The sequence below is a fragment of the Microtus pennsylvanicus genome, chromosome 7, assembly GCF_037038515.1.
Source record: "Microtus pennsylvanicus isolate mMicPen1 chromosome 7, mMicPen1.hap1, whole genome shotgun sequence".
NCBI classification, from domain to species: domain Eukaryota; kingdom Metazoa; phylum Chordata; class Mammalia; order Rodentia; family Cricetidae; genus Microtus; species Microtus pennsylvanicus.
In genome coordinates, this window is record NC_134585.1 from 35,802,584 (window position 1) to 35,820,966 (window position 18,383).

General features: G+C 44.0%; 1 protein-coding gene across 20 annotated transcripts in view; it reads right to left on the reverse strand.

The window, feature by feature from the left end:
* The window catches only part of Dst (dystonin), a 397,254-nt gene that overhangs the window by 101,418 nt on the left and 277,453 nt on the right, over positions 1-18,383 (reverse strand). For 16 of the 20 annotated variants that reach the window (XM_075980528.1, XM_075980523.1, XM_075980520.1 and 13 more), the window contains 11 exons: positions 17,524-17,653; positions 11,094-16,505; positions 10,815-10,964; positions 10,148-10,363; positions 9,868-10,017; positions 8,460-8,693; positions 7,181-7,333; positions 5,427-5,660; positions 4,748-5,008; positions 2,353-2,901; positions 1,090-1,266 (listed from right to left, as the gene is read on the reverse strand). In XM_075980528.1, the coding sequence (XP_075836643.1) occupies positions 1,090-1,266; positions 2,353-2,901; positions 4,748-5,008; positions 5,427-5,660; positions 7,181-7,333; positions 8,460-8,693; positions 9,868-10,017; positions 10,148-10,363; positions 10,815-10,964; positions 11,094-16,505; positions 17,524-17,653 (7,666 nt within the window). The remainder of the gene's footprint in view (positions 1-1,089; positions 1,267-2,352; positions 2,902-4,747; positions 5,009-5,426; positions 5,661-7,180; positions 7,334-8,459; positions 8,694-9,867; positions 10,018-10,147; positions 10,364-10,814; positions 10,965-11,093; positions 16,506-17,523; positions 17,654-18,383) is intronic. The other 4 variants (XM_075980533.1, XM_075980532.1, XM_075980535.1 and 1 more) reach the window with 1 other exon arrangement.

Below are 18,383 nucleotides of genomic sequence, written 5' to 3' on the forward strand. Positions count from 1 at the left end.
CTACTCAAATGGAACTATGTAGAAAGAACTGCGACAGTCAAGGAAACTGCTACAGCAGACTGCAGCAACTCCAGAGAAGATGTTTACACTGTGATGGGGAAGGGAGACAGAAACAGTGTGGCTGGTCAAGGAGGTGAGAACAGCCCAGAAGCATTCTGTACCCAAAGCTGAAAGAGAGGGAGAAACCAGACGAGAGCTAACTGGGACAGGTGACTCACACTGATAATGTACACTAAGACTAACAAGCCTTGGGGGTAGGTTCCTATGAGCTCTGAGTGAACAGGTGCAGTTCCACACTGGGAACGGGGTATAAAGAGGGTTGGATCCTGTAATTCCTAACACCCATGTAGGTTGTCCAGACTCACAGGTCTGACAAGATGTGTATTTCTATCCTCCACGGGGGAACATAACAGTTCCTCAGCACTAACTCTGAGGCACTCTGAATATCACAGTATCATTCTTCCACAGGTCACTCTTGAAGGAATACTCATTGTGCACTCTGGGCTGGGTGAGCCTCTAGATCAGTGGTTCTCGACCTCTCGAACACTGTGACCCTTTAATTCAGTTCCTCATGTTAAGGTGAGACCCAATTGTAAAATTATTTTCATTACTACTTCATAACTTTAATTTTGCTACCATTATGAATCATAATGTAAACATCTGATATACAGATGGTCTTAGGAAACCCGGAGGTAGGACTGTTCGGCCTCCAAAGGGGTCACAACTCACAGGTTGAGAACTCCTGATCTAGATACTGGGAAAACGGCACTGAACACCACAGACACAAACACCCACCTTCACGGAGTTTAATTCTAATGGAAAAGGAAGAAAGATTAAGAAATCGAACAGTAAGTAAGCGGGCTGGGCTTTGTTGGGGGTAGGAGGTGGGTGAGGCAGAATGCAGGCAATAACATCAATGTCAAGCAGTTCAGTAACAGTGGGCACACGCAATGGAGAGTTCAGCGTATTCGGAACCCTCTGAAGGGACAGGATCTGTTCCACACGGAACTACCACACTGGTGCAGAGAAGGGAAGGCCGTCACAGGACCACGGAGCAACTGTTTCTCCTTCCCTCCCTCCTTCCTTTACCTTGGTCTCCTCTAACTGCCTCTGCAGATTTTTGGGGTCCACAGCAATGGGCTCAAGTAGGTGTTTGCTTGCTTTGGCCTCACAGGCCTGCAGCCCGGAAAGAAGCCCACAGGAAGCGTCTTCATAGTGTTGGTATTTATCCACCAGGTCTTTCAGGTTATTTCCAAGAACGCTGCACTAAAAATGGAAGAAGACACGGAAAGGGAGGCTGAAACCCATTATTTTATCACATAGCAAATAATCTGAGATGCATGAGCTGTGGAACTTGGGGGAGAAACACATCAACCAAAGTGAGTTTTTTTCCTTTGTGTGGAAGAGTCAAAAGGGAACCTATAAATAAGGAGATATTTCTAGATTTATAGTAATTAAAAAGTGGCTGATATCAAACGAGAAGGAATCACTGGACGAGGCAGACTTACTGGGGTACACCTCCTGGGTTTTCAGACAATATATATGTGTGTGTATACAGACACATATATATATAAATAATATGCAGTATATATTTTATACATTAAATACAGAAACTTGATGAAGACACTTTTACAGAGCCTTATAAATCAATTCTACTTGCTGCACAAGACTAACACGGTGATGTCAAATAACTCACACTACGAGGAAGCACCAGCCAAGCTGCAAAGGTGCTCTTCAAATCTCTTATGCAGGTGGGTGGTCTGAACAGTCTGTGCTGCAAGCAGGGAAATACATTCTTATGTCCTCTCCCTCCACATTTTCAAACAGGACGTTGATATGTAGCCCAGGATAACCCAAATTCACTATTCTTTTCCTACCACCACAACTGGCATACAGTTTTTATTTGTAATAAGACTCTTTTCCAGAGTAATAAATGAAGCAACACAGACCACTCATCACTAATAAACACTAATCATTAATAATGAGAGCATACTGATCAAATACATCGGTAGGACAAACAGTTCTGTACTATACGTGAAGGGAATTATCCTATATGAAAACTTCACATGACTAGAGGTTGAGCCCCTCCTCCTGCTTAGCTCATATGCTCCCTCTGGTGATCACCTTTAGTACTGCATAATTTGAGAACAAAAACTTCTAGTAAAACTCTCTGAAAACTTGAAGTTGCTTATCTTTAAGACATTTTCCAGAAGTGAGGATGAACAAAACTACTATTTTCCCTTGCCAGTTTATTTTTTGAACTTCTAAATACAAAGCAAAAGCGAAGAGGGCAGATTGAAAAATGTATCACAGACTGACCTCTACTAAAAACCAAAGGAAAAATAGATTTACCTTAGAGTAGAGAGACCGGAAGCGGTGTGTAGCCTGGTCCAGTTTAGTCTGAACCTCCCTGTGGGTGGCAGAAGTGTCGACGCTGCTGTCCTTGTCAACCCTGTTGCCATCTCTCCTGCTGCAAGACTTGGCAGCTTCTAACACCCTGTTTCCAGAAATGGTGATGTACCTCAAGTCGCCTTTGTGTGAAATGACGTCTTCTGAGAAACTCTTCTGCCTCGTCAGCTTGTCCATCAGGCCACTGAGGTCGTCCGCACCCGCCTCCAGGTTCTCCAGCTCTTGTTCCGACTGCTGGAGCCAGTGCTCAAACTCCCCACAGTCAGCATCGAACTTCTCCAGCTCCTCCTGCAGGGAGTGTGTCAGCTTCACCTTCTTCTCAGACTCGGCCAGCACCGTCTCATAATGCGCCTTCAGCTCCTGCATGTTTGCTTGCAGCTTCTCCTTCTCCTCGGGTGAGAGATAGTGGCCCTGTTTCTCAAGCAGCACCTGTGCAGACTGTGTGGCTATGATGACCGCCTGATGCTGAGCCATGATCTTGTCATGCTGGCTCTGTGTGGAAACAGGTCAAAGGCAACTTAGAGCTTGGGAACATTGTGGCCTTGAGGTGACTGAGCTTCCAGAACCCAACCTGCTTCTCGGTGCACTTCTCAAGCCACCACACATATAATCCTCTTATCAGTTAATTTGGAGACAGCGAAACAAGAACAGCACTCTAGCAAGCCCAGCAGAATTAAAGGAGCAGATGTGAGGGAGCCCACTGCAGACATCTGGTCTCAATGACCTCAGTTTCTTACAGTGAACACGGAGGTCAGTGTGTTACAGGTTTGCTTTAAGGACCATCTCAGCTCACATACAAAGAATTCCTCCAGAACGTGGTTCATGCTCGGTGTTCAAGTCTACTCTGAGGCAGGAAAGCAGGGAGCTCTTGGGAAGAGGTGCTGCCAACAGGTCAAGCATGTACACAGAATCACCACTGGTCTCAGTTTCCAGAGAGCAGGCTGGCCTTAGGCATCTCAACTTCCTTCCTCTCCACCTATAGGACGTTTCATCAAATACGCTACCCAAATATGGCAAGTAAAGGTTAGTAAACCTTTAGAGCAATTTTCCCAGTTTAATGGCTAACATGGGCCTGATCTGATTAACACAGCAGGGCTCTTTCTGCTACACCTGGTCTTTGCTTGCTCCTGCCTCTAACCCCACCCACCTGGGTAGGCATATTGGTACTTTTTTTCCCTTGTGTTTTTCCATGGTGGCAGCTCTTTCAACAGACACCTACATAGCAGCTTCCACCCTCCCTTTAAATATCTGCATAAATCTCATCAACACAGTTTTATCTTAACTAGCTGGTTTAAATACTAAAAACCAAACCACATTACATTAAATTACAGTTGACCAACTCGTTAAGAGCTCTCTCCCTTAGCACTTTCTATCTTCGACCACACCACATAACTTAGTTATCATGTGTTATGACACCCTCTCCTCCTTAGCAGGCAAGTGCCGGGATGGAATGCCAAGCTCTTAGAGCAGTGCTGACCCCCGGAACAGAATGAGTCAGGACAGTAGAGTGACGAGGGCTTAGAATCACCCAGAGCTACACTCCGCACACAAGCCTGCTCTCACCAGTCAGTGGAGCACAGGCTGCCCACACCAGCATTCTCACCATCTGGAGCAGTGCCCAACCCCTTCTGTATCGCGGATACACACTTTTGTTCAAACCATTTTCTCCCACAAATTGGGTCTTTGGCACTTGAATCACCTCCACATGCTCCTCCCCAGCAGGGTTCTGCATCTGATAGGATGGACATACAGAGCACCTTATATCATCAGATCAGCATCCCTCCTTTGCTATAAGGAATCTCAGGCGGAAGGAAGGAGAGGGACTTGGCTGACCTGGGGCCCAGCACAGTTGCAGAGGACCTGACACTAACTTGGGCCCTCTGGCTGTGTCCCCAGGAAGACAAAATGAAGTGACTCAGAAAGAGGCAGGAGTGCTGGACAACTGTCACCACTCTGGAGAGGTCAATTATGGAACTCATTTGTTTAAATTTATGTGAATATGTCTGTTATGGATGATCTTGGAGGACAGTTGGAGTGACAGGCAGTTTTTAATTGCCTGATGTGGGTACTGGGAATGGAGCGTAGACCCTCAGCAAGAATAAGCCAACTCTAATGCCCTCTTTCATTTCTTAAACAGTGCTTTACCTGTGCACAGAAGCTGTTACCTCATGATTAACTTCTTACTATTTTTATTTGCTAAGAACTTCCACAGTAATTTATATCTGACCAACAGTGAACCTGGGGTCGGGAAAGTCTTCACTCTCTATGGCTGTACAAAGCTGCCCGACCTGTCACTGACATACACACAGACTGTGACATCACCATTTACACAGCGCACCTTGACTCTCTGGTACTGCTGGTTCAGGTTCTCCTCCGTGGTCCCACTGTCAGAATCTGCCTCCAGCAGGTTGCCATTGACTTCGTCCTCTTCTCCAGTTCCCGACTTGCCATCACCTTCATGCAAATGCGTTCCATTCTGCTCCATCATCTGCAGGTGCTCCATCCCTGCCCTCCCTGAGTCTTTCTCGACATTCGACAACCAGTCCATAAGGTTTTCTATTTTGGTTCTGCTCTCTTCCAGTTGCCTCACAGCTGCAACCTGGGTAGGGAAGGTCCGTGAATAATATAGAAACAGCCTAGGTTTAACACATTACAAAAGGTTTACGTAATCCCGAATTATAGAAACTAACACATACTAGAAACATATGGGAACTAAGGCAACAAGCAGTGACTCAGGTCTACACAGCCTTCAGACATATTATTCCGAATTTTTAACTACTGCTAACAGCACTTCTCACGTCCAGAGTCTCTCAACCTGCTTCTACTTAAGGAGAAATTAAGCAAAGCCAATTCTTCCCATCTTTGTTTGTGTTTGGCCACTTTAGACCCATATCTCCAGTGTTTCAGTTCCCAGGGCTAAGTGCTGCTCATCACCTGTCAGGCTTAATAAAAGCAAGCAGCTACCATGCAGCGTTAACCACCTCACGCAGAGCAACCATGTACACTTGGACGGGTACCTTTTCAGCTTCTTCCTTGATGGCTGATGTCACCGCTTTATCCAGCTCCTTTCTCGACTGCTCTGCCTTTAAATTCAGCTGTTCACACTTTGTCTTCGCCTCGTTCAGTTTCTGCTCGATCAAAGCTCTATCTTCTTGGGACAGCTCCTCGCCACTCTCTTTTAAAAAGATTTCCGTGTTTCTCACTATTTCCGCCAAAGCCTGCGTACTTCCTTGCATATCTCTCTGTAATTCCTTAAAACACACACGAGAAAAAAGTATTCTATTACATCATTTCAATTCTTGCAGAGCTGTATTTGAAAAGACTCACTGTAGGCAGAGAGACTTAGCAGATACAGTTAAGAAAACATATAGAGTATGGTAGTGTGAGCTGGTTTAGCTGCACTTTAATTTTCATATAATTTGAAATTTCAATATTAAAAATGTATGAGTTTTTCATGTTAAGGAATGAGTATTTGTGAAACACTGAAAATATTGAGGCACTCAGCACATGAACTGTACAAATTTGTGTGAGATTTATATAAGCACATTTAGAACATGTATTTGTGGTGAGATTTACTCTACTTCAAAACAGTGATATATATATTTTGAGACTGGGTCTCACTATGTGGTCTTTCTCCTCTTGCAGGCACGCACACCCAAGTGAACACTTGATTTTAATACCTACCTATTACTTGGGAAAGAAAAGAAAATAGCTCCATCGGAGAACTGAGATGCTCTCTTTTTCTAACACCAGGTTGAATATCATATAGTGTGGTTTGTTTGTTTTGCTTTGTTTTTTGAGACAGGGTATCTCTGTGAAACCCTGGCTGTTTTGGAGCTTGCTCTGTAAACTAGTTTGGGCTCGAACTCAGAGATCTGTCTGCCTCTGCCTCCTGAGCACTGGGATTAATGACATGTGCCACCACTACCTGGCATGATGCAGTGATTGCATCTTGGCCCAGGCAATTAGGACTCTTGAGAGGGAGCTTCCCCCAGGAGTTGGCTTTCCTTTGTCAGGGAAGCAGAACTATCCCCCTATGATGTTTCCTCTTGAAAACAAGGGAGTCCTGTCCTTATGCATTTTCATCCTATATAACACCCTGCTGTATCTTAATAACACCTTTCTCCATATTCTACTTGGGGGTCCCCTAGTTCCGGAGTGTTCAACTTGCATGAGAGCCTGTGGATAACACCACTACCAAGTGACATTAACTTTGGTAGTGACTTGATTCGTACTTACTCGGCTTGAAAGACAATGTGTCAGTAGAAGTACACTTAGTACTTACTGAAGGGAACTAACACCCCAAGACACAACTAACACTGAATTTGAATCAAAACTACATATAACGAGGTTCTCTTTCTCCTGACACCCAAATACAGATTTTTCTCATCTCTCACTTTTGTTATTTTATCCCTTTCGCCTCTAAGACAGAAAAAAGAATGAATTCCAGGAAAAGACCGGAGGAACAGGAAGAGAGAATACTGAGCACTGAGAAAGGACTCAGACTGAAGGCTGTTTCTCCTGATTTGTAAGTGAGTCAGCTGGACATAAAGGGTGCACACTGCAATGTATCATTTACCCCCTTGATGGAGTATGTCACCTGCTTAAAGTGTAAATCTAGCTTTTAGTATAAAGTTTAGAGCTCTTTCTTGGGTCCTCTGGGAATGCCTTGCTTTCTGATAGAGCTGATAAGTTTTCAGCAATCCCAGTGGCCTTCCAGACATTGTAACCAGACCTAACAGACATACAGCCACTGCTACCAAAAGTCTACCTCTTGCTTGGTCTGGTACTTCTTTAACTCCACCGTGCCATCTCCAATCACAAAGGCTTCTTGGTGACTGATCAGGCGGTTCTCAGTTTGGGTGAGGAGATCACAAAGCCCTTGGAGTTTCTCTTGGTACTCTTGCTGACGCTCTGCCACAACCTAAGATAGAGAACACCCAAAACACCTTCAATGCGTGACCTCCAAACCACTTATGAGCAAGCCTATTATCAGAATACACTTTTCAGACCCCCTCCATTAAGCTTTTTAAGTATGCTGTAAACATGATAGCATTGGAGTGCAAATTGAGCGAGGACAGACAGAGAGTGCAATATGAGCGTGTCCCATCCACACGGGAGAGCCTGTTTAGGCGAAGGCGCGTGATAGAATACTGGCCATGCATAGGTGTAAGAGATGGAACTTCTGATCGACAGGAAGAAACATTCCATTTTCTTAAGCTCTTGAAACCTGCAGCACACATAATTAATTCTGCAAAAGGACACCAAAAGAGAAGTTAGTCGTGGTTTGTCAGTAAACATATGGATATGTATATACGGGTTATCATGCGACATACAACGCCGGGATGCTCCGAGAATGAAAGGAGCTTCACATGCATCACTTTTACTGCATCCGCATGTCCTATGCTCATTACCGTCAGCACACAGTACTGAACTCACAAACTCCCAAAGACTAACAAGTCGAAACTTCTATTTTATGTTCCTCTCCCCATGCATACTCTTTTATCTAGATCACAGCCACAGTAAACACAACCCATGTTTGCTAAGAGCTCCGCATGGGTCAGGCCCAGGGCTGTTTCCTAGGAACCCCTCTATCAGTGCTCACAGGATCACCAGATAAACACCACCATTTCCAACTGACTAACGAGCAGAGTGAGGGCGAGTGATTTCCTACATCACACAAAGCAGACAAGAGTAGAGCATTTAGGACACAAATCCAGGCAATTCCGCTCTAGGCGGGTACGCTGAAGCACAAGCCCTGGCTCTGTTCACCCCTCCTCCTTCTAGGGGAAATGGTACTCTGAACCTCCAGAGTTAAACCTCCATCAGTTACTCCTGGACACTTCTGATTGCTTCAGTACCCATTTCCAGGGAGAAAATTAAGGCTCTCACCTGACAAAACACTGTTAGAAAACCATGAAAAGACATCAACAGCATGACAACATCACCATGGGAAACTATGCTGTGACCTCCTATGCCCACTGCAGAGTCAACTCCACACCCACTCAGGGCCACACAGAGCACTTCACAACTGCACAAGAAAGGCAGACCTTCTGATGACCGAGCTCCTGCTCTCGGTGTAAGCGAGTCTCTAACCGGCCCGCCTCGGTGGTTACCAGCTCCTGCACGTCAAGAAAACCCTTCTGGGTTGTATTCAGGAGTCTCAGCAGCTGTCGGCTTTGGCTGGGAGACAGATCTTGTGCATAGTCGGAGATGAAGGACTGTATGTCAAAGGCCGTCGTTTCAAGCTGCACTTTGGTATGGGTGAGGTCTCTTAACACATCCTGGGGAAAAAGAAGTACGAGTTGCCAGGAAGGTAGGTGGCAGTGAGGAAGTTCTACAGCATTAGTCAACTGCTTAAATACGCTCCTTCTATCAGCACGCTAAGGGTTAATGATCCTTTCTCAGTAGTCATCAACAAAGCTACTCATCCATCACCTGGTAACGTATCTATGTGATTGTGTGCATGAGTGTGTGTGCTTGTATGTGTGTGAGTATGGGTATGTGTATGCCAGGGCATCAGGGTAGAGGTCAGAGGTCAGCCTCAGGTGTTGGTTCTTGCCTTCTGACTCATTCGAGACTGGGCCTTTGATGCATTGTTCACTGCTTTCTCCCAGCCAGCTGGTCAACAAACGACCAGGGATTCTCCTGTCTCCACCTCCCACTTCCCACAGAAGCACTAGTGTTACAGATGTGTGCTACCCCACCCGACTTAACACAGAACCTAGGATTTAAACTCGGATCCTCATACGTGCACAGAAGTGTGGAAGCACTTTCTAAACTTAAGTCGCTTCTCCACCCCAATGATAAAGTATTTAAATATGACGTAGTTAACATAGAAAGAAAAAGAAACCAAGAATATCTGGTCTTTGTCTGGTAGATCACACTTAATGCATAACTGATGAAAACAAAACAAAACAAAAATTCAAAAGACCCCAAGCAGGTTCATCCATGGTCATGAAAGGCCCATTAACATCACAAAGTAGCTGCTACTATTTCCATTAGCCTTTCAATTGTGAAAACACATAGCAAGCTCATGAAGATCACAAAATGTGAATTAACACACTATAATTTTAGTTTTCTGATTCTGAGGCAAGGAGCTCAACTGTGTTAATGGGAATGTTGTTGAAATTAAGAGCTTGTAAAAAAATTTCAGCCCAAAATTAATTACCATATAAACATGATTCCTATAATTTGACTAGCTTTGTACAACCTTTTACATATCTTTTTTATTATCTTGTATGTATATAATTCATTTATCAACACAAACATCAGTTTGTCAGGGGTAATGAGAATTTGGTACAGGGTATGGGATAGCTTCTAGAGCTAGAGCAACTGAAAAGACATCTCTTCAAGTCAAAGACAGGAAATAATCCCTTATAGTCCCGGGAAGGCTGTCTTCATCCTGAACACTAAATCTATATGTCTTGTACTTTGTATGTGTACTTCGATACTTGCCTTAAGAAACTTCACATTTTCCTTTACAAGTTCAGTATCCTGGGCGTTCACAGCTTGAATATTCTCTACAGATTTGCTTTTCTCTGACACCCAATCTGAATATGATGTGAGTTTATGTAGGAAGTCCTTATGACAAACTTCGAGCTTAGACTAGAAAACAACAACAACAACAACAACAAAAGAGTTGAGAACTGTTAAAAATATAATAATTAAAAAAAACTCAAAGTATGGTTTAAATTCCCCATCACATTTTATTCAAAATTCACCGTTTCACGCTTACCATTTCAGCGTCGATTGCGAGCATGATCAGCTTCTTTCTCTCTGAGGATTCACTGCTGAGGGACAAGAAGGCATTCTGCAAACCCTCGTGGCTTTTGCTCAGTGCCTCTCGATGTCTTCTGGGAACGTCACTAGGAAAAGACTTCAGGAACTCTTCTGCCAACTTCAGATCTTTTCTTAAAAACACAGCAACTGGAGCAAAGCCCAGTTCAAATGTCTGTAGAGAAATACAGTGCACACCTGTTCACTAACAGCAGAAAGCCCGAACCCAAACATGAAACACAAGAGCGAAGCATTCCAACTGTGCATGAAATGGTATTATCCATGAACCACCAGCTACTGCAGTTGGGATCTGGATGCTTCCCACGACTGGTGCCTTGGTCCTTGGCTTGGTGCTACAGGAGAGGATTACAAACTTTAAGAAGTGGACTTAGGAAGAGGACTTCAGATACCAGGGGTGGGGTACTCTCAAGGGGACAGGGGCACTATGGACTCTTTCTTCTGCCTTTCAGTTTGAGGTGATGAACTGCCTTGCCACAAAACTAAAAGCAACAGGACCAAGAGATCATAGGTTAGAGGCTCTAAAGTGAAGAACCCAAATAAATGTCCTCCTTGATTACTTGATTACTGATGGAAAGCTGACAGGCATGTTAGTAGGCCACTCTTACCTCTAACTGCGCAAGCTGATTCTTCAAGGCTTCTAGACTGCTATCCGCAGATGGCTGGCTGTCTAAGGGGGGTTTCATATCTCGAAGCAAAGCCAAATATTCATGCATTTTCTCAATATGTTGTAAACACTGTTGCAACTCATTGGAAGACTAAAAACAAATTTGGATACAGTAATTATTAGTATTTATGAAAAAAATTAAAGAAAACAAAATGTATAGGATAATCCCAACATATTTATTGTGGAACTGCCATGGAAAAAAATGCATACGTCAACTCACTTTTTCCACGGAGCTGTCATCAGAGGCCATTGCTTTTGATACAGAAATACATTCTGAATGACCCGGAGGCTCGCTGCACAGCTCTTCAGGCTTCCCATCTCTTGGCAATGCTGCTATGTGCACAGCAGAGTGTTCTGCCCCTGTGTCGCTTACAGTTTGTGGAGTCAGGGAACAGTGACTTTCTTCTTTGCTTTGAAGATCATTGCAGCTGTACGGCTTTTCTTCCACCAGCTCAGAAGCAGCACAAGGGTTCTGACTTGAGGCTTCAGCCTGTTCTCTTTCAGCAGCATTCCCATCAATAATCAGCTTATGAAAAGCATTTTTAAGTTGAGGTGGAAACAATTCAGATGCAATGCCTTTCTCCTTTGGATCACATGCCATTTGGGTTAATACTTTTATCAACTCAGATGTGCCTGGGGTCTCTTGGATCTGCTGGTTTTGCTTCAGTATATCAAGAAGGTCCAACTGACGACTCTCAATACAGAGCAGATCACCTCCACTCTCTGCCTTCAGTTCTGATGAGTTATTCGTGGGGGAAACGCCAGGACCGGGCACACTAGATATTTCATCTGGCAACTGAGACAAGACACCGCCTTTAATTAAGTTCTGAATTGAAATTCTGGTGTCTGTGTAAGCTAAAGGGTCTCTCACCTCTTGGAGATTCATATGACCTTCTTCTAATATGCTTTCCAAGATACCCTTCCCATCATCTACATTCGCCAGAGAGCACTCAGGAGCAGGCACCTCTCTCTCGTGGAGTCTTGGAGAGAAGGCTGGTTCTCTGTGTGGCCGTCTCTCGGTGTTTTCCTTTTCCCCGCGGCTTTCTAGCAGTGAGCAGTCCACACCTAACGTGCTGTTTCCCACCCCGTTCAGACGCAGCTTAGACTGCACAAAACTGGTGCTTTCTCCACAGTCCTCCACACTTTTGAGAGGCAAGGGTGACAGTGTGGTGTCACTACTTTCTGTAGTGAACTCTTCAGTTTCTGTTTTTCCTTCTGAGATACTTTCTTTGATACAAGGATAATTTTGCTGGATCTCGGCACCTGGAGGCCAGTCTTCTTGGGGAATGACAGACTTTTCTTCTGCATTATTTACTGTCCGTAAGTCACCTTCCATGGGAGGAGAAACCACTGGGACACAGCTTGGGGTATTTTTGTTTGGTTCTAGTACACCCACTTCTGTAGGTTTGTCACCATATTCTAAAGAAGTTAGCAGACCACTCTCTGTCTCCAGTCCTCCTGTAAAGGCATCGTCTCCCACGAGGCTCTTTACCTCAGAGGACATAGCATCTGAAGTCGAGGAAGCAGGAGTCACTTTAGAAGCAGAGGTGTCAAATATTTCTGCAACTGTCCCAGATGGTACGGGACTCGCACTCACCCTCCTTGGCACACTCTCGGATTCATCTCCAAGAATCACAGTTGCTGCTCTCAGGTCCCCTCCGTGACTAACTTCCTCGGTGTTTCTCATCTGACGGACAAACTGACTGTCAGCCATGTTGAGGCTCTCTGCTGCCCTTGTATTTGGAAAGGGGTTGAGATACCTTTCCTCTTCGCCTGGGCCTTCTATCAACCCTTCTTCTTTACCCAAGCCCATTTCCTGATCGGATGTTTCATCCACCAGCGGATCGTTTTTGCTGTCTCTACCTTTAACCAGACCTCTTCCGCCTCCTTGCTGACCCTTGTCATTTACTGCGGATGACAACTGGCTTTCCTCAGAAGGTCCGCCTATTAAATCAGTTCCAGAACAAACGACTTTATCCAAAGATGGACTGATTTGGGGTGATACATTCTCAAGATGCCCGTCTTCAGCTTTTAGAATATTTGTAGATTCTGTCCCTTGGATCAACTTGACTTTTGTGTTCATTGCATCACTTTCTAATTCAGAAACCGAACCAGTATTGTCAGATAAAACACTTTCAAAGATTTTTTCCGAGGTGTTGTCTTTAGCACCAGGCAGCGACACGTCTTTAGTTGCCATGTGATTGGACGGACTTACTTTGCTTTTCTCATCAGTTTCAGTCCTAATTTCTGGATGGTTGCTTCTTTCAGGGCCTTGACTTCTCTCGCCAGTTGATTCTGGCTGCAAAACACTTGCGTGGCGCATTTCATCTAGGAGGACTGTGTGACCGAGACTTCGGTTTCCATCCCTGCGTTCCTTTACAGCAGTGGCACACAACTGGGTATCTTCAACTTGGTGCATGGGCTTTCCATTCTCATCTTCTACTCCTTGTCCTCCTCCTCCTCCGTCACCACCATCTTCACTGCTGGAGTCCCCACTATGAGTGTCACCGTCATCATCATCCGTGTCACTACCGTCATATATATAATGCCCGTAACGTTCTCTACTTTCTTCAGAACCTCCATGATCAGTATCAGATTGACTTTCTTGGCTAGTGTCAAACTCTCGTCTCCCTCTCCCGCTACCATCAGATGTTAATGAAACCCCGGAGCCCTCTTTCCTTCCTATAATTTCTCCATCAGTCAATGAGTCGGAACCATCATTGCCAAGGTCACACAAGTTTTCCCTTTTAGATATAGATTCCATTAACTGTTCATCCACTTTGTCTGAACCAATTGAATTGCACTGTTTCTGGTCAACCAAATGTAATTCAGGTTTCTCCATACCTACAAGAAGTTCCTGAGAACAGTGCACTTTGCTCGCCACACTTAAGCTGTCAACTATACCTCCCTGGAGAAACAAAGGATTTTCCTTCTCTTTTGGAGCGTCATAATAAACATCAGCAGGAGGAGGGGTCCCATCATTTTCCTCCTGCATCATGTCATAGTCCTCAGGGTGCAAACAATCATGGTCATCAGCTTGAAGAACTAGAGAATCGTGGTCATCATCTTCAAACAAGGGGGTATCATAAAAATAATCATCACTCTCAGTGTCTGTTCCCGTGTCACTCCGCTGATCAGCCAGCAGTGATGTTTCATAGTCACCGGCATCGATGGCTCCTTCAGGGGACGGTGTGTTGGTACTACATGAACCATCCCCAGGGACCGTGGTACAGGAGTGATCTTCCACCGCAGATGCACTTCTCTCGTTTTCATCTGTTGGATGAGCATTTCCACTCTCACCTGAAGCATCTGACATGTACTCATCACTGTGCTCACCTGAAGCATCTGACATGTACTCATCACTGTGATATTGCTCTGGAGGATCATGACACCCAGCCTCTAAAGACCTCTGTCCACCATGCTGCCCCTGGAAGCTGATATTAATAGCAGCGATTCCCAGAAATTGGTCTTGGAATTTTTCTCCCGTACTTGTATCAGATGACAACTTTTGGTCAATGAATGATGACGGGGAAGCTTCACCTACATAGCCCACATTCTGTGGGGCTTGTGGATCACTGAAACGTTCCTGACTGTGCCTCAACTCATCATGACTTAGCAGGGCACTCAGCTGGGGGGAATAGTCAAAGACAGACGAGCCATTCTGCATATTATCTTCATTCTCTCTTTCATTCCAGTTACAAAGCCTACCAGTTTTTGAAGTCAAAAAATTACCTGCAAAATCTTGAGTGGTTTTAGAATGATTACGTTCATCCAGATGTGTCTTTGTTTCAAGCTCACTTTGATTTTTATAGTCGTGAAGTACATCATCAGAATCATGTCTGGGCATGCTCCCTTCTGCAAACTCAGGCTGTGTTGAATATGATGCAGGTTTGGGGACACACACACTAGATGGACTATTGCCTTGATGAACAATTGCTGTTGTATTCATTAGGTTTTCTGGCCAATACAATTCACTGCTGTTGTCATTGTTTTCTGTTTTACAAAGCTCTTCATTTACGGCATGCTCTCTGTTGTCAAGAGCCTCTTTATGTTCAGGTTGTCTGTCAGGACATTTATCACAGCCAGCTGCTGGCGTCCAACACTCATCCTTTTCTTTACTTGAAGCATCATTAGGGAAGGCACCAAGGATGCCTAAGACAGAGAGACGTTCTTTTCCGGATGTGTTGGCTCCGAGGTCTGCATTGCAGCTTTCCAGAAGCATGCCCACAGCCTCGTCCAAGTCTCCATCATAGAGCAGAAGTCTCCGTCCCGTGTTTGCATCCATGTAGCTGTTGACCATCAAATAAGATAGGAATAACTTTTTAGTTTGTTCTGAGCTCTGGATTGTGACTGACTCTTCACCATCAGAACCATCCTCTTCTTCCCTGTAGTCATGAACTGTAGATGGCTGGAATTTACAAAAAGAGAGCCATCTTTTGGCATTTTTACAAGCTTCCAAATCTCCCAAATCTGGCATTTTGTCTGGCAGTGTTATATTTTTTAAAATCGATGCTGTATTATTGTCTATAATTCCCAGCTGCTTAGCAACATCCAAATCAATGACCTGAGAACTTTCTGGGATGTAGAGAGCAGCAATTTTCTGTCTCCCATTCAGAATCTTGTAGGCTAATTCATTTGTAATCAGCTCCTGCTCTAAGGAAGAAGATGTGGGAAATATTTCACCAGAGTGGGGCCAAATGAGTCCAACATAGCCCCGCTGGGCCTCTAGAATCAGAAGCGCACTGCTGGAACTTATCAAGTCACACTGTACGGCTTCGTCCACTGTCAAGCGCTTAGCAGGGTTTGAGCGCATGATTCCTCCCGTCTGAAGCTGATAGGTAAGGATACTACTTGCAGTGTCTCTGTCTATCATTCCCTCTGCCATGGCTTCCTCGACAGTCATCTTCTGACCAGAGTTGCAATTGACCAGACCACCAGACAGAATCTGTGCACCTAGCAGCCTAAACATGGTCTCACGGTCTATGAGCCCTTCGTGAGCTGCTCTCAGGACACTGATGCTTCTTCCACATTTCAGTGTTATTCTGCCCGCTTCCTGCGCTCTCACGGGTAAAAGCCAAATCCCAGTATTTGCCTGCAGAATACTTCTCTGTACCATGTCAGTTAAAGATACCTTTTCATAAGTGCATGGGTCAATAAGATCTTTGCAAGTATTTTGCCTTTCTAGGACTTTAGAAAACAATGCTGAGGAGATCAAATTCTGTTGGAAAGCTTTTTGCAAGGTTAGGTGCTCGCCTGTGGCTGGAACCACCAGAGAGTCTGCCGAAAGCAGTATCTCAAGAACTCGGATGGTCATGGATTCTGATATCACGCCTTGAGCCAGACAATGTAGCACAGGAATCGTGGATGGCGATGCAGTGGAGATAATCTGCTTTACTTCATTCAGTTCTTTCAGTTGGCACAGAATCTGTTCATCAATGAGGCCATGGCTTTTAGCATCTTTGAGGTCAAAACACTCTCTTAATTCTGGTGAAATTAAACCAGAAATCACTAACTGTGCCTCAAGCAACCTGATTCCTGTCTCATAGTCAATCAGGCCTCTTAAAACCGCCTGGAAGATGGAAAGGACCTCTCCAGTTGCCTGGTTCATGGTGCCTGCAATCACTCTATCCCGCTGAAAGGGAAGTGCAGAGAGATTGGGTCAGTCTGGTACCCAAGGCAGTTATAACACCAGTGGTTTCGTTTTATAATAGTATACTTAATCATAAAAAAAAATCCTCTACTTACCAAGGCAGCTTGTGAATGTTAGGCAGCTCAAATGCACAAGTGATCTATGTCAGTGATCTATTCATCAGCACAGGATGTGATAAAGCTTTGAAAACAACATGCATCTGTGAATTGAAAACTTAATATCCGGGCACACTACCAAGGTTAGTGAGGACACAGGAGTGGGTGTGGACAGTGAGAAAATAGAACACACATCTAGAAGGCGAATCATGCTTTCTACATCTGGGTGAGATTAGGGTCTAGTGATATGAGAGAGCATCAGACTCCATGCTATTGATGTTTACAGCACACAAACCTTTGCAAAGATAATAAAAAACAAAAAACCCTAAGGAGCCAGGAAATTTATTACATACACCCAAACATGGCAAATTATGTGAAAGTATTCCTAGAAGTCATGGAGTTAAAAATAACACACACCTTTTAACTATCAGACATTGTGTTCGGCACATGACTGTGAGCCGGACAATTTTTAAGCGATTTTTGCTATTTTTTTTTTGCTTAAGATATGAGAGTATTCTCACTTTAAGATGTAGCTCCCCATCACTCAAATAATTCTTGTGGGTATCTCAGACAACCAAAAGGCTCCACAGCATATCAATCGTAGGCTCTTTCCTAGCCATATTTTATAATAAGATACCTAACAGTAAAGAATGGTTTTGAAAAAGAAGAGTTAGGGAATGAATGCGTTCTCCTTCACCATGCAAGGCAGAGATTAAGAAGGCGCAGAATGAATGATGATCAGCACATTGTAAGATTGAACTTTGTAAACACAAGAGCCTCCAAACACTCAAATAAATTCTCTCCAAGTATTTTCCACGTATAAACCTCGAGGTACATTGCCATATATTTTCAGTCATGCACAAACCAGACTCTTGAACGGACCTCACATTTGTGAGTAATGTTACCTTCTCCTCCACCTTCCTATCTCCGGACGGCTGTGATTCTTGTTTCAGAGATTCGCTGAATAATAGATTATATCCTTCTTGAAGAGTTTTCACTTGTTTCTCCAATTCATTTCTTTCTTCATCTCTAAGTCTACAGTAGACATGAAGTGTCAAGAGGTAATGTCAGCCTTCAAGGGTGCAAGTATGTAAATTGCCTCAAATATCTCTGCTACTTAATCTTAAAATAGATCCTGAATTATTGCACAGGCTTTGAAATGATTATGTATTAAAGTAAATAGCCTATATAAGATTAGTTCCTCTGCTTAAGAAAGAGACTAAAGAATTAAACTAATAGGTTAGTTACACTCCAGGATAAAAACAAAACGAACAAACAAAAGCAGAATAACTACTGCAAGATGATCAGAGAAAGATTCTTTAAGAAATAGTATAAAATCATTTCAGGGTAACCATGAAGAGTCATTCCAAGAGGATTCAAAACAAGGGGAAAATGCCTTCTCTGTTTCAACGACTGGTTAAAATAGATAACTTGTGAAAAATAGGACTAGAAAACACAGAAACACACACCCATGCACTCATGTATGTGCACACACACACAGACAGACACAAACACACACATGCAAAGAACACATGTATGAAGTTTCCCAAATGTAGTTTTAGGGCACTATGTAGAACCTGACTTAGAGCCTGAACTGCCACACAATGGCTACTCATCTTCAACCTGTCTGAGACAGTTTACTTGTCAGAAACAGATGAGGACTGGCACACCGCAGAACAGTGAAGACTAGCGGTGACGTATTGCTAAACTCATCTTCTATTAAGTCTGGTTGGTTTGTGTCCACGGTTGAGATGTTGGTTAAGAC